The sequence below is a fragment of the Pseudochaenichthys georgianus genome, chromosome 9 (genome assembly GCF_902827115.2).
Source record: "Pseudochaenichthys georgianus chromosome 9, fPseGeo1.2, whole genome shotgun sequence".
Classification (NCBI taxonomy): domain Eukaryota; kingdom Metazoa; phylum Chordata; class Actinopteri; order Perciformes; family Channichthyidae; genus Pseudochaenichthys; species Pseudochaenichthys georgianus.
Genome location: NC_047511.1, coordinates 5,086,199 through 5,101,312, shown reverse-complemented (window position 1 = coordinate 5,101,312; position 15,114 = coordinate 5,086,199). Strand labels below are relative to the sequence as shown.

The 15,114-nt window shown below is 41.5% G+C and overlaps 1 protein-coding gene across 2 annotated transcripts in view; it reads right to left on the bottom strand.

The window, feature by feature from the left end:
• Positions 1-1,308: 1,308 nt before the first annotated feature.
• mamdc2a (MAM domain containing 2a) overlaps positions 1,309-15,114 on the bottom strand; it is a 68,829-nt gene continuing 55,023 nt past the window's right edge. The window contains exons 9-14 of one of the 2 annotated variants that reach the window (XM_034090256.1): positions 14,622-14,887; positions 13,867-13,963; positions 13,193-13,339; positions 12,737-12,996; positions 3,270-3,354; positions 1,309-3,153 (exon numbers count right to left, since the gene is read on the bottom strand). In XM_034090256.1, coding sequence (XP_033946147.1) covers positions 3,092-3,153; positions 3,270-3,354; positions 12,737-12,996; positions 13,193-13,339; positions 13,867-13,963; positions 14,622-14,887 — 917 coding nt within the window. In that variant the 3' untranslated portion in view covers positions 1,309-3,091. Of the gene's footprint in view, positions 3,154-3,269; positions 3,355-12,736; positions 12,997-13,192; positions 13,340-13,866; positions 13,964-14,621; positions 14,888-15,114 lie in introns of those variants that run through there. The other variant, XM_034090257.2, reaches the window with a different exon arrangement.

The window sequence follows — 15,114 nt, the reverse complement described above, 5'->3', positions numbered from 1 at the left end:
ACTTGAAGTGGTTGCCTGTTACAAATACCTTGGTATCTGGCTTGATGATTGTCTCACTTTTAAACTTCATCTCAATAACCTGCTTAAAAAGCTGAGGGTTAGGCTAGGGTTCTTCTACAGGAACACGTCCTGCTTCTCGCTTGAGGCCAGGAAAAGGCTCTGTGACCTTTGACCTGTGCTGGACTCTGGTGATCTGTTGTATATGAATGCACCTGCCAATTATCTGAACAAGTTAGATGCCACCTATCACAGTGCACTGAGATTTGTAACTAATTGTAAAGCACTTAGCTACTCATCACTGTACCTGTATGTGTTGTGCACCGTCAAAAGTGCTAAGTCAGTCATGTTTCATGTTGTTACTCTTGTATTGTCTTTCACTTCCTGTTTTGTTTTGTCACGTCTCATTCTAGGTTCCTTGACTCCCTTCCCTCGGGTGTTCTCTCGTGGCCATCAGCACCAGCCCCGCCCCTGATTGTTTTTACCTGTGCCCAGTTATCTCCTGTTTATATTCCCGTTTCCCTTTGTGTGTTGTCAATTCGTCTTGTCCTGTCCTCATGATTCAAAGCCTATTTTTTGCTCCTGAAACTTAAGTTTCTCACGTTGTGAGTGATTTTCTTTTGTTACCTTTGTGCAAATAAAGTATATCAATTATACTTTACCTCTGGCTCCCGGGTGGTGAGTCCTTATCCTTGTGTATCCGAGTTCGTAACAGTATGCCAGGGCAGGTTTGCCTTCACTTACTGTTCGGAGAATCACTCATTGGTACATGTTCATATATAAAGCCATGCTGGGTGAACTCCCATCATACATCTGTTCTCTGATCACAGAGTTGCAGGTAGCTATTGCCTGAGATCACATGCTGTGGTCTTGCTACATGTGCCAAGTGCAAGGACTGACTTAGGTACGAAAGCTTTTATGTGCGCAGCTCCTCTTGCTTGGAACAGTCTTCAAAAATAATTGAAAATGAGCAATTTGTTTCCACTGCCTGTTTTTAAAGCTCGGACAGGTGAAATGCTCTTTGATACTGTTGGTACTTGTACATGTCGATGGTATGTGAATGTAGCCCTGTAAATATGATGTATGATCTCCGTTATTGTTTTATGTTGTTTCATGTGTAACCTACTTGCTGCAGGTCTCCCTTGGAAAAGAGATCAATGATCTCAATGGGACCTACCTGGTTAAATAAAGGTTTGAAATGAAAATGAACCTGAGCAATACCAGTTAATGGCAACTACCTGCATCACTGCACCACTATATACCATATACAAGTCATTAAGAAGCCAACAAGAAAAGGCCCGAGTCCAGACATCAAAATCAGCAACTTTTACTCGGGTTAAGAGGCTAAACAGGAAGCATGGTACAACAAGATGTCACAGACAGAAGACTCAGCGCTGCAGAGAGGTGTAGCATGTATCTGTGAAGGTCTGCGAGGCGAGGGAACGTCTCCAGCACCTTACTGAATACACGACAGGATTTCAAAAACCTTTACCATTATTCGGAAGCGCTTAGATTTTGACTGAAGACTAAAGCTGGACTCAAGTCCTTTGTCACAGTGGAACTAACATTAACAAATGTGACAAAGAAATAACCTAACAAGCAACATCAACACAGTTGTATGGCCGAAGCCCATTTGTAAATTCAATCAGTTGATACTGTAAACAAATATATACAGGACAGAGTTAATGAACAAACAATAAAGCATTGGTGGATACACAAATAAAGCATTGTAAAAAGAGTATTTTTCTTAATGTTTTCATAGTGTTGTTGTGCGGAAGTGTGCTTTGTTTCATGGCAGTGATCAAGGCTCATTGCCACATGGGTCCACATTTTGTAATCCATACAGATTTCAATGTTTCGCCCAATTAGACTAAGCCACCTCACCCTGAGCTACGGTGGCCAAAAGGTTCAAACGCATTCCAACGGCCCAAAACATTTCCATCAGGAGAAATGCGCTTTACAAAAGTTTCAAATATAAAAACACAAATGTGCCAAAACACATGCAAATATAGAAACATCTTTAACTATTTGACAACACATGCAAATCTTTTCGATAACATTCACAAAACATATGCAACGTTACTGTAAGTGAAAGCACTGCACAAACAAAATGTTGCAAATAAAAAACTAAAATGTAAGTTTTATCAGCTTATCTTTAACAATGTGATCGCATGACTCCTTCTGATATTATTGCACATCTGCTGTAAGCTAGCTAGCTAAGGTAGCTAATCGAGTCATTACAAATATACTGACAATCACTTACAGGTATGGCAAAGACTAACTGCTACAGTGACAGTTGGCCAACTTTAGAATCCTGAACGTCACCTAGCGCTCCGGCCCCACTGCGGTCCAACTGCGCCCCCTGGTGGCCGTTGGGTTTTGGCCTTCTTGCAGCTTTTTTATATTTGCAGCGTTTCGTTCATGCAGCACTTTTAGTAAACCCAGCTCATGTTTCCTCAAGGTGGTGAATGTTTTTCTAAATGCTGCACATGTGTTGTCAAGTTGTTGATGATGGTTCTTTATTTGCATGTAAAATTAAATACATTTGTGTTTTGTTATTTCATAATTTTTTTATTTTCAAACTGCAGCGTGTTTCCCCTCCTGTTTGGGCCATAGTAACACGTTTGGCTCTGTCGGCCCCGTACTGAGCAGAAGGTCAAATCAAGTGTTTTGACATCATGTTAAACATCGTGAATAGAACCCCTGTGTACCTGACAGGACATTTGGTTATGAAGTAGCACATCATTAGTGCTTTGTCACTGAAATACATTTTTTCATTCATCTACAGCATAGTTAACAAATATGTGTATGACCGGCTTTAACACAGTGGCTGTGTATCTGATTGTCACAGGGACGATGATGTAATCCAATTCAAAATATAAACTTTGAAAATGAATATAAAATATAAAATTTGAAAATGAATGCACCAACATTAAAATGGCAGACTCAGAGGTGAAGAAAGACAGACACACTGCTCTAGAGGTACTGGCTGCAACACACTGTAAAGCATCGCTCTACAACTTTGTAAATTGTCGGTGGATTAGTCACACTTCTGAAACCTGCAAACTTTTACATAGAAAGACTTCTCGCTTTCTCATTTCTCGATCTCATTAAAATACTCAGAGAAGCCTGAGTACGGAGCGAAGTCCCCAGGATCTGAAGAGGAGGACAGATATTACAGTTACACTCGGGAAACAATGCAGACAGTATTACTTTAGCCCTAACACATTTAAAATACCCATCCCCTGTGGAATAATACTTCTGTTACTCACCTTCACATGGTCCTCTTTTAAAGGAGATGTCATCAATAGCAATATCACTTCGTAGTGATGGGCCTCGGATGGCTTCAAATATGATCTGAAAGAGACACAAACGATGTGACTATATATGATGTACATATGTCTAATATGGATCAATTATATCCATTTTCCAAATTGTATTGTTTTATATATATATATATATATATATATAATGTAAATAATTGTATTTAGATTACAGAAATATATATTAATCTCAAATTCTAATATTGACTTTTTGAGTTCAGTTAAAGGTCCCATGTCATAATTCCATTGTTGAGGTCTACTAAAATAAATGTATATTGTGCAATTTTCCAAACTCACATTGGTTTCTCAAACAGCATCTCTGTAAAGTATGTGTACTCAGTCACCAGTATTCACTCTATGTCACTCTTATCTTTCTTTCTTACAGTGCAGACGCTTTTCTGCTTGCTCTTGCCTCTGCTTACTTTTTATGCTGATTTTCCTATTCTTATTCTCTGAAAACTTCGAGCAGCGGCTCCTGGACATTAATTTATCACTGGGACAGTTCATCTTCGTAAATAGACGGAGGATCTCAGCCATATTTCAACATTTTTACGACGACCTCAGTCTTACAGTAGCGTGGCCTAGCAACAGCTAAAGCCTGGTAGCAAAGTTGGTAGCAAAATGCCTCCGTTCTCTACAGATGACTTCCACAAACTTCTACAGAAGATGGATGTGTTGGAAATGAAAATGCAACGGTTGGAAGTTAACGTGGAAGTGAATGGACTATGTCGTGGGAATGACACCACTTTACCAGTGTTGCAAAATAATGAAAAAGGGTATGCTAACTCACAGCTAGTTAGCAGCTACAAGGATTCCAAGGAACAGGAGGGCGGTGTACCGGGTAATAAATCTACAAGTGGTAGTCCTCCCTAGAACTCTCTGGGTGCAAAGCCTAAGAGTAAATCATTTTCATGGGATTTGGGAGGACGGATAACAGGCAGAGCCCAGCGCTCAGAAATCTGTGATGCGACCGGCTGGCCTGCATTGTTATCACCCAGGAAGAGCGCCTCTTCAACCCCTATTCATACTAGGAAACAGCTGTGGACAGCTGCTAAAGGGAGAACTACAAACAATCCTCCTAAACCACCGAGTGTGCCAATCCAGAACAGATACTCCGCTGACCGAGAGCCGGAGATCTCTTTCTGATGACCTGGATAACCCGTCCTCTTCACACAGCAGGGTAAGGACCAATAGCTACTCCAAAAGTAAAAGGCTAGAGGGAAAGCTAACGACTGGGCCTGAAACTCTGATTGTGGGTGACTCTGCTGTAAGAGATGTAAAAGGTCTGTGTAATAAGAACAACACCAAAGTACTCTGTTTTCCCAAGGATGTGGTCTCTGACTTGGCTGAGAAGATCCTGCATATTGGAGCTGAACATCCGACTGTGAAGAATGTGGTTCTGCACATTGGAACAAATGATGTTGTGAAACAAGAGTCAGAAGTGCTGAAAGAAGACTTTAAATGTCTGTTGGAAACTGCCAGTTCTCTAAATGCAGAGGTGTTCATCAGTGGCCCTCTACCGCCAGTCAGAAGAGGAGTGGAGAGATTCAGCAGATTGTTTGCACTGAACACCTGGCTTTCAACTGCCTGTACTGACCATTCTGTCCATTTTATTGACAATTTTAACTTTTTCTGGGACCGCAGACATCTTTTCAAGGCAAATGGAGTTTGTCTGAACAAGTCAGGAGTGAAATTGTTTATCTCTAACATATTCAACTGCCTGCGTCATCAATCTGTTCCCTCTGCCAAGGACAAGCGGCAAGAGGAATCAAAACAGGAGAAAGACACAACACATCGCTCAGAAAACCCTGAAGAATTATCACTGCACCCGCCTGAGGAATGTTCTGATTATGGGAGACTACTCCGTTCCTGGAGTTCAAAGACCAAACTAAGGCGATACGCAGGGCTGGCACCATGTCCTTTACACCCCGCTCCTCAACGACGCACACCAAAATCACCGCGGAGACGCGCACCATCTCCTCCGTCTTCATCACCGCGCCTACGTCAACCACCTCCCCACCCTGGCAGCATGTCCTTTACCCCCGCACCATCTCCCCCGTCTCCATCACCGTGCCTACGTCAACCACCTCCCCTCCCTTCAAGAAAGCATCTGCAGTCTCCGAAGCCTGATAAGGATGTGTGTGTACAAGACGCAACAAACTCTCACTGATATGTGGTGGGTCCAGGCTCAAGGGCGTATGGCACTCTCAACTCTTTCCAGGACATGCCGGGGCCCTGCCTGCCTGTAGCTTTGCCGATATCTGTGTTGATAGGTAACAGATTAAGAGCGGTGAATCATCTTAGAAACAGGAAGCGCCCAAACGTTTGTGTGAGTTTATCTAATTTAGCAGTGATTCCATGTCAGCCACAGCTTGTTACAAAAAACATGACTGATAGTGTGTTTAACAAACTTAAACTAGCTTTATTAAATGTCAGGTCTTTGGCAGGAAAAACATTTTTAATCAATGATTTTATCACTGAGCACAATCTCGATTTTATGTTTTTAACAGAAACTTGGATTGAACAAAATAACAGTGCAGCTGTTCTTATCGAATCAACCCCTCCCAACTTTAGTTTTATGAGTCAGGAAAGAATGCATAAGAAAGGGGGTGGAGTTGCTATTCTGTTCAATGATTCCCTTCAATGCAGGAAGACATCGTATGGGAACTTTGATTCTTTTGAATATGTGGCCCTTCAGCTGAAATGCTCCTCTCGAGCTCTGTTCCTAAATATCTATAGACCACCCAAATACTGTGCAAGCTTTTTTTGATGACTTTACTGAACTGCTGTCTATAGTGTGTATTGACTTTGACCGTCTAGTCCAGGGGTGGCCAACCCGCGGCTCTCGAGCCGCATGCGGCTCTTTGCCTAGTTTCATGCGGCTCTTCAGTTCATATCGAATTGTATATGTGTGAGTTTGGGGGAGAGACACTGACTCCTGACTAGTGTTGACGGTGTACCGATACTTGAAATGTACCGCGATACCCTGCCGTTAAAAACGTTAATATTCCTCCGTTTCATTAGTATCGGTACTTTAAGAATGACGGGGGAAAGTACTCCGGTGAGAAAGCGCCGTTTAATAAGAGCCGTGTGTGTTCAGCGCTCTGCTTCCACTCCCTGCACTGCAGCCGTGCCTGCAGTCCCGCCCCTCTCAAGCACGCTCAAGTGCCTCCCCTCTCTCGTGCACGCGCTAGCTGCCAGAGCATGTGAGAAAACGAGAAGCATGGCTGCAAGTGGGAGTGCAACTGCCGCTGCGCCTCGGCTTGTTGACAAAAAAAGACGCCAGAAGTATTTGAGCTATATCTCTGACAGTGAGGGCAAGCCTACGGACACCACGAGGCCTGTCTGTAAGACATGTATTAATTTTATTTAATACGAATTCTTGTCATTTATTTTATTTATTGTTCTCATTGTTTAAAAGTTTGTGTTATGGTTATGGTTCTGGTGTGAAATAAAGCACAATAATTACATTTAAGACTGTTTACCTTTTTTTAAGAAAAGTATCGAAAAAGAATCGGACTCGCAATTCTTGACTTGGTATCGAAACCAAAATGTTGGTACCGTGACAACACTACTCCTGACAGTTAAACCTGATATTTAGTAGGTCTGTTAAGTACTGAATGCTGATCATTCTGACGTAATTTGGCCGGTCAAAGTTGTTTGGGTTCGGATCAAATCGCTCCGTTACTTTCGTCCCGTGTTAAAGCATCAATCTGGTGCACTTTGAGAGCAACATTAGGAGATCTATGGATACATCTCTCAACACCCATATGAAACAGAACTGTAAGCAGATTTTCTTTTTCTTTATGGATATTTTACAAATCACTCCCCTTTCAAACTGTATTCTTGTTTATTAATAACAACTTTTTTGTACTGTCAGTATTTTATACCTGTTTTTCACCTGTTCTCTTATTTTTTTATAACTATAATGATCATATAAAAGGTGTGCCTTTACCTCACTGAGCTGAGGTTATCAGAGCCTCTCAGTCTTTCAGGAGAGAGCTCTCTAAAGCTCTCCCCCTCGCGGCTGCTTACACAGTAAATTCCAATGTTAATAAAAGCACACAGAAGCTGTGTACGTTTTTTGGGAGTTTGATTTATTTTAAATGAATACAAATACAAAATTAAAACCTATAATTGCACACTAAAACCATTATTTCAAAAAAAGAACAATTTCACATAAACCTTTGGTTTTTACTGGGACTGGGGCGGTTCAACTTGATTTGGGGGGGGGGTGCCATAGTTTATGGGTGCTGTACGCAATATAGGCGTAGTTCTGTTAGTATAAGATAATAAGATGTACTTTGTTGATCCAAAATCGGGAAATTGTGTTGTTATGAAATAAAAAAATAAATATATTTTTTTTATTTCTAACTTTTTTTTTTTTTTTTTTTCGGCGCCCCCTATGGGTTGATGCGCCCTTAGCATTCGCCTATACTGCCTATGCCGAGGGCCGGCCCTGCCTGCGATGCAGTGTACCAATCACCTTTGAGGGGGGGGAAACCTATCGTTGATTAAACACTATCCAGTGTTTCCCCTACCATTGTCTTGGAGGTCCGCTGCGCCCCACCAACGGAGCCCCGCTCCCCCCCTGAAATTCAAGGTGTTTAAAATATATATATAATTTTATTTATTTTTTTATATATATATAGCACCAAATTGCAAATAATCTATGACTACTGTCACTTTTCACATTGAACATGTGCTTTTTTATTAAATAAACTAAACGCTTTCATCTTAAAGGTGGGGTAGCTAAGTTTGAGAAACCGGCTCGAGATCGCTAGAATTTGAAAATACACAACCGGAGAAAATGTGCCACTTCCTTACAGAGCCCCTCCTCCAACACACACGAACGCGCACATGACCAATGAGGGCACGAGATAAGTTTGTGCCCCGATGGAAGGCTGACAGGCAGGTAGGCCATCCACTGTGATTGGTTGTACTTTTTACAGTATTACGGCTTCTTTTTACAGCGCCACGGCTTCTACAGATGACATTTTTGTATGGATTTTTTGTCAAAGCACTTAAGATATTAATTGCTATCGGGATGTTAAGAGCATTCCATGGAATATAACAAAAAGTGTATCTCGAGCCGGTTTCTCAAACTTACCTACCCCACCTTTAAGTTGTGAGTTTAGTGTTTTTGACCCTAAGAAACACTGATGCATTAATCAATAACAATAATCCACAGCTACTCTCTCTGCTCCAGAGGATTTAAAAAATATATATCCCAATGCCACACAAACGCATCAGTGACGTGGTTGAAATCTTGTCTCCAGAAAACAAAAAACTGAAACAAGCGGTATCAGTGACTGTGTGCTTGATGTGGCTCTTTGCAGTAACAGAGAAAAAATGTGGCTCTTAACCTCTGACTGGTTGGCCACCCCTGGTCTAGTCATTGTTGGTGATTTTAACATCCATGTTGACAACCCCCAGGACAGAGGGGCGAAATAACTGTTTTGTGTTCTTGATAGCTATGGACTGACTCAGCATGTGACGGAGCCCACGCACAATAAGGGGCACACTCTGGACTTAATTATCTCAAAGGGTCTGAATATCTCTAAGGTTGTGGTGACTGATGTTGCACTGTCTGACCATTCCTGCGTTTTCTTTGAGAGCTCTATTTCTGTTCACACAAATGTTCAAAAAGAGGTAACCACAAAGTGATATTTAACTGAAAATACTAGGGAAATGTTTACTCAGAATTTTTCTTCCACACTTGCCCCTGCTTACACCTCAGTAAATGAGCTAGTAGATCATTTTAATTCAAACATTTCAAATGTTATAGATGCCATTGCTCCAATTAAGGTAAAGGAAGTGACTGGGAAGAAAATATCTCCATGGAGAAAGGCCATGACCGTTAAAACAGAAAAAAGAGAATGTCGAAAAGCTGAACGCAGGTGGCGAAAAACAAATCTCCAGGTTCACTTTGACATTTATAAAGAGAGACTTGGCCTTTATAATTTGGAATTGAAAAACGCACGACAATCGTTCTTCTCTGACATCATTACCAAAAACAAAAACAACGCACGTGCCTTGTTTGCTACCGTCGACAGACTAACTAACCCCCCAGTGTCAGTAGCCTCTGAATTTCTATCCACCAGGGCGTGCAATGATTTTGCCTTCTTCACTGACAAAATTCAGAAAATCAGACAAGCAGTCAGTGCCTCTGCATCAGGAACAGCAAATGTGTTGTCTCTGTGTCCACTTAACATCAATTCAGACATCATGACACAATTCCATCAGATTAATGATAAAAACCTAGAGGACATTATACAACTTCTGAAATCCTCCTCCTGCTGCCTTGATATTATTCCAACAGGATTTTTCAAAGATGTTTTGTCTTGCATGGCCTCAGATCTACTTCATATAGTAAACAAATCTCTTCACTCAGGTATTTTTCCACAGGCCCTGAAAACTGCAGTCATTAAACCGCTCTTAAAAAATAATAATCTAGATGCTTCAGTAATGAACAATTACAGGCCCATATCAAACCTCCCATTTCTAGGTAAAATCATTGAAAAAGTTGTTTTCAACAGTTGAGTAATTTCTTGCATTTAAATAACTGTTTGGATGTGTTCCAGTCAGGCTTTCGTCCAAACCACAGCACTGAGACTGCTCTTGTAAAGGTCTTCAATGACATCCACTTAAACACAGACAGTGGCAGAACTTCAGTGTTAGTATTATTAGATCTCAGTGCTGCGTTTGACACTGTTGACCACAGCATATTACTAGACCGACTGGAAAACTGGGTGGGACTTTCGGAAACAGTTCTAAATTGGTTTGAATCCTACTTAAAGGACAGAAACAACTTTGTTTCTATAGGTACATACACATCTGAGTTGATAAATATGACATGTGGGGTTCCTCAAGGCTCCATCTCGGGGCCTCATCTCTTTAACATCTACATGCTACCACTGGCTCGGATAATGAAGAACAACAAAATAAGTTACTATAGCTATGCAGATGACACACAAATGTACGTAAGAATTTCACCAGGAGACTATGCTCCAATTCAAAAACTGAGTAAGTGCATTGAACAAATCAATGACTGGATGTGTCAGAACTTTCTCCAATTAAACAAAGATAAAAACTGAGGTAATGGTTTTTGGAGCCAAGGCAGAACGTTTAAAAGTTAGCGCTGAGCTTCAGTCTGCAATGTTCAAACCAACAGATAAAGCCAGAAATCTAGGTGTAGTCATGGACTCTGACCTGAGTTTCAACAGTGCCATTAAAACAGTTACTAAATCAGCCTACTATCACCTAAAGAATATATCTAGGATTAAAAGACTAATGTCACAGCAGGATTTGGAAAAACTTGTCCATGCCTTTATCTTCAGTAGACTCGACTACTGCAATGGTGTCTTCACAGGTCTCACTAAAAAATCTATTAGAAAGCTGCAGCTGATTCAGAACGCCGCTGCTCGAGTCCTCACTAACACTAAGAAAGTGGATCACATCACTCCTGTTCTGAAGTCTTTACACTGGCTTCCTGTGTGTCAAAGAATAGATTTCAAAATATTGCTGCTGGTTTATAAAGCACTGAATGGTTTAGGCCCAAAATACATTACTGACCTCCTGCTAAATTATGAACCATCCAGATCTCTCAGGTCCTCAGGGACTGGTCAGCTTTCTGTCCCCAGAGTCAGAACTAAACATGGTAAAGCAGCGTTCAGTTATTATGCTCCAAATATCTGGAACAAACTCCCAGAAACCTGCAGGTCCGCTGCAACTCTGACTACTTTTAAATCCAGGCTGAAGACTTTTCTTTTTGTCGCTGCTTTTAATTGAACTATTCATATCTTAAACTGCACTGTAACTTTTATCCATGTATTTTTCTTTTAATGTTTAATTGAACTATTCATATTTTAGACTGCACTGTAACTTTTATCCATGTATTTTTCCTTTTAATGTTTATTTTATTAGCTTTTCTTTTTTAATGCTTAATGTCTTTCATTTTTTGTAAAGCACTTTGAATTGCCTTGCGTTGAAAAGTGCTATATAAATAAACTTGCCTTGCCTTGCCTTATGTCCTAAACGGCTTGTTGGAGCTCCTGCCCCCCCTCCCTGTGAGCCCAGTGTGCTCTGATTGGTCGAGAAGCTGACAGGCTTGTTGCTGCTCGCACACACACACACACACACACACACACACACACACACACACACACACACACACACACACACACACACACACACACACACACACACACACACACACACACACACACACACACACACACACACACACACACACACACACACACACACACACACACACACACACACACACACACACACACACACACACACACACACACTGCTGCAGGAGCAGACAGGCTTGGCTATACAGCTAGAACAAGCTAAACTCATCCTGAGCACACACACACTCACAGCCGAAGTAAAAACAATAAGTGTGGCTTGATATTGAGTAAGAAAAAGGTTTATAACGCTGTGAGAATGGGTCTGCAGAGAGCATTTCTCCGCGATCCCAACGTAGTAGTCCGAAAAACGTTTACCCATTTAAACAGTCGTGGTAGATACCTTGTTTGTTTTAAACATCATAAATACACAAACAACAATGAATACTTACAGGTTGTGTACCTGAATCTCCCGCTGGTACAAACAAAGTAGGAACAGCATCGTTCTTCAGTGCCCTACGCTGTACATATCCGGCATGAATCGCTGAAAGGTTTGGGAAGCTTTGTTTCGTGAAAGGCTGGCAGAGGGTGCGGACATAGCTCTGGGCGTGGCTACTGGAAGTAAATGAGAAATCTCCAATGAGGCGTTTTGGGGATGTATTTTCTGTGTTAGAGTTGTACTCGCTACAGGGTGTACTTTGAGGGTTTTTGACTCTGCAGACCGTTTACCTGCATTAAAACCTTCATAACACACAAGGGGACGGGTAATAACCGGAAAAGCATGACATGGGACCTTTAACCAAAATATACAATATATTGTATATTGGATATTCTTTAAACCTGTTGATGGTTACATTTAATTGTTTTGTGATCTGTATGCACTTGATGACATTTGTTTTCTTTCTCTTCTCATTTTCTGGAACAGTTATATTATTTGCAGTATATGCAGTCCTAATACCAGACACACCCTTTCTGTCATTTCTAATTTGACTATACAAAATAAAAAATGTTTAATGCACCAGTACTTAAAACGGGTTGGAACAGACCTGCATGTTTCTTGCTGTTCAGAGTTAGTTTTCTCATGGTGTTATTGCTTTATTGTATGTTGCTTTGGATAAAAGTATCAACTTAAAGTAATGTAATGTACTTGTTGTGCCATGCAGCCTGCATTAGTTAGATTCATTTAGTGAGCTGAGAGACGAGGGAGCTCTACTCTGTTGTGTATTATTTATTTTTGGCGTTTTCTCCCTCTCCTTGGCATTAGCCAGTGGGACATACCTGGTGTCGGACGTCACACTGGTAGTCCACCATCACCCTCATCCAGCTGACGCTCTGCTCCCCCCGGCGTCTCCACAGCAACGCGTCCTGCTCTCTGTCGCTGCGGCGCAGGAGCATGCTCAGTAAGCCGGAGCCAGACCCGTGCATGTGGTAGAAGAGGATCAAACACTGAGGGGACGAGGACCCCCGCAGGTCAGAGGTCAGCAGTCGAGCTTTGTGACCCGGACGCATCAGTGACGCCTCGATGTACATGAAGTAACCTGGGTGAGGCATAATGAAACATTTATGGGATGTTTTCTCAGTGGAGACGTGTTATTTCAGCCGTAAAAATACAATACACAAAGAATACTGTGTAAATTAGAAAACACTGGTATTATCATCCAATACATGAATCCTTTCACATCACACATGACCCCTGAATGAATGAACAAAGCAATGGAAGAGGAAATGACTCACCCACCCCAGTGGTGTGGTCTCCTCTGGGTCCTGTATAAGAGGTGGGGGTGTGTCCTCGCACTCGCAGCCAGTCGGCTTTGTCTCCTTTCTTATCCTGTATGTAGCCACAGACTCCACTCTCAAAGTCACACTGGCCCGGGAGGAAGCCTGCGGAGCCAACACACACCGTCAATGCAGAAGGTGTGCATCAGTGCAGTGTGTGCTACAGTTTACTAAAACTCCAGGATCATTCTGGGATGGGAGCTAAGCTAACTAGTTAAGATTCAAGGCTGTTCCACTACCCAGCCTGCTCCTGGCTGCACAGAAAAAACTGAACCGTTGACTTTAATTACATTTATTATGTCAACAAATTTCACATAACTGTATTAGGTTAGGTAAAAGCAATAATATTAAGTTTAAATCAAAAATATTAGCTTCAACTTAATATTAAAGTCAACTTTTCAGTTATTTCAGTGTGATCTACAGTACCTGGTTGACTCAGGCCAACCCAGCAATGTCTGTTTCTGTTTTGGCCAAGTAAATATATATACATTTGTAAATTGAACTGGGTCTCAAATAATGTGTCGCGTGACAACCGGCCATGAATAAAGATAAATAATAAAATATTGAAATAAATACAATATAACACAATAAGCTTTGAAGAATATGGTGCCCCTGTATAGTAGGGTTTGTACCTGCTGTCATCTGACAGTCCCCCAAGCTGACAGTGATGTCATCAATGGCTGCCAAGCCACACTCCCAGAAGTTCTTACATATGCTGACAAACACCACCTGGGAAACAGAAAGGTTTGAATACTGACTGCTATCATCCATCCATCCAACATCCATCCATCCATCCATCCATCCATCCATCTATCCATCCATCCATCCATCCATCTATCCATCCATCCATCCATCCATCCAACATCCATCCATCCATCCATCCATCCATTCATCCATCCATCCAATATCCATCCATCCAACATCCATCCATCCATCCATTCATCCATCCATTCATTCATCCAATATCCATCCATCCATCCAACATCCATCCATCCATCCATCCATCCATTCATCCATCCATCCATCCAATATCCATCCATCCATCCAACATCCATCCATCCATTCATTCATCCATCCAACATCCATCCATCCATCCATTCATCTGTATGTCTGTACGACTATTCATAATTCGTCTGACTTTCAATAATCCATCCATCATCCAACCACATTTCCATCATCTATCCATAGGTCTGTCCATCATCCATCCATCCATCTAACCTTTCGTATGTCTCTAGACCTGGTCATCATCCATCCATCCCTTCATCAATAAGACGTTTGTAAATCATCCATCCATCAACCTGTGTTTCCATTCTTCCATTCCATCCTTCCCAATCAAAAGCATTAACGTCCACATAAATCACCCATCATAGTGACCCATGTTTTATACCTTGGAAAGCATTGGCTTCATGTAAGTGATCTCCACCTCAGTCCATACATCCCTGGATGTCTGAGTCAGGCTCCAGACCTTCTCCTGGGCCACATTGTTCTCATCATAAATATAAAGGGCCAGAGCATTGTCTACTTTCCTAAATCCATGAAGCAGGTAGTAGAACCTCAGGCAGTACTTGTGGTTCCCTGGTAAAAGGGGACCATGAAGTCGACCCACATAACCCGGCGTCGAAGAGAAATGAGTGTTAACCAGGAGGAAACAGCCTAGAGAAAATGAGAAATGAGACAAAGAACACAATATAAAACAAAGATGATGGTTTTAGTTCAATTTCAAAAACTCACACCGTCATTCAAAACTGTGACCTTTTTTTACTACTTCGATGATTGTCTTTCCAACAAATACTAACCCCACTCACTAAAATATACATTTAATATACTGCTTAGCTAAATACTTGATTCTGATTGGTCAATTTGGACATTCCAGTGGTAGT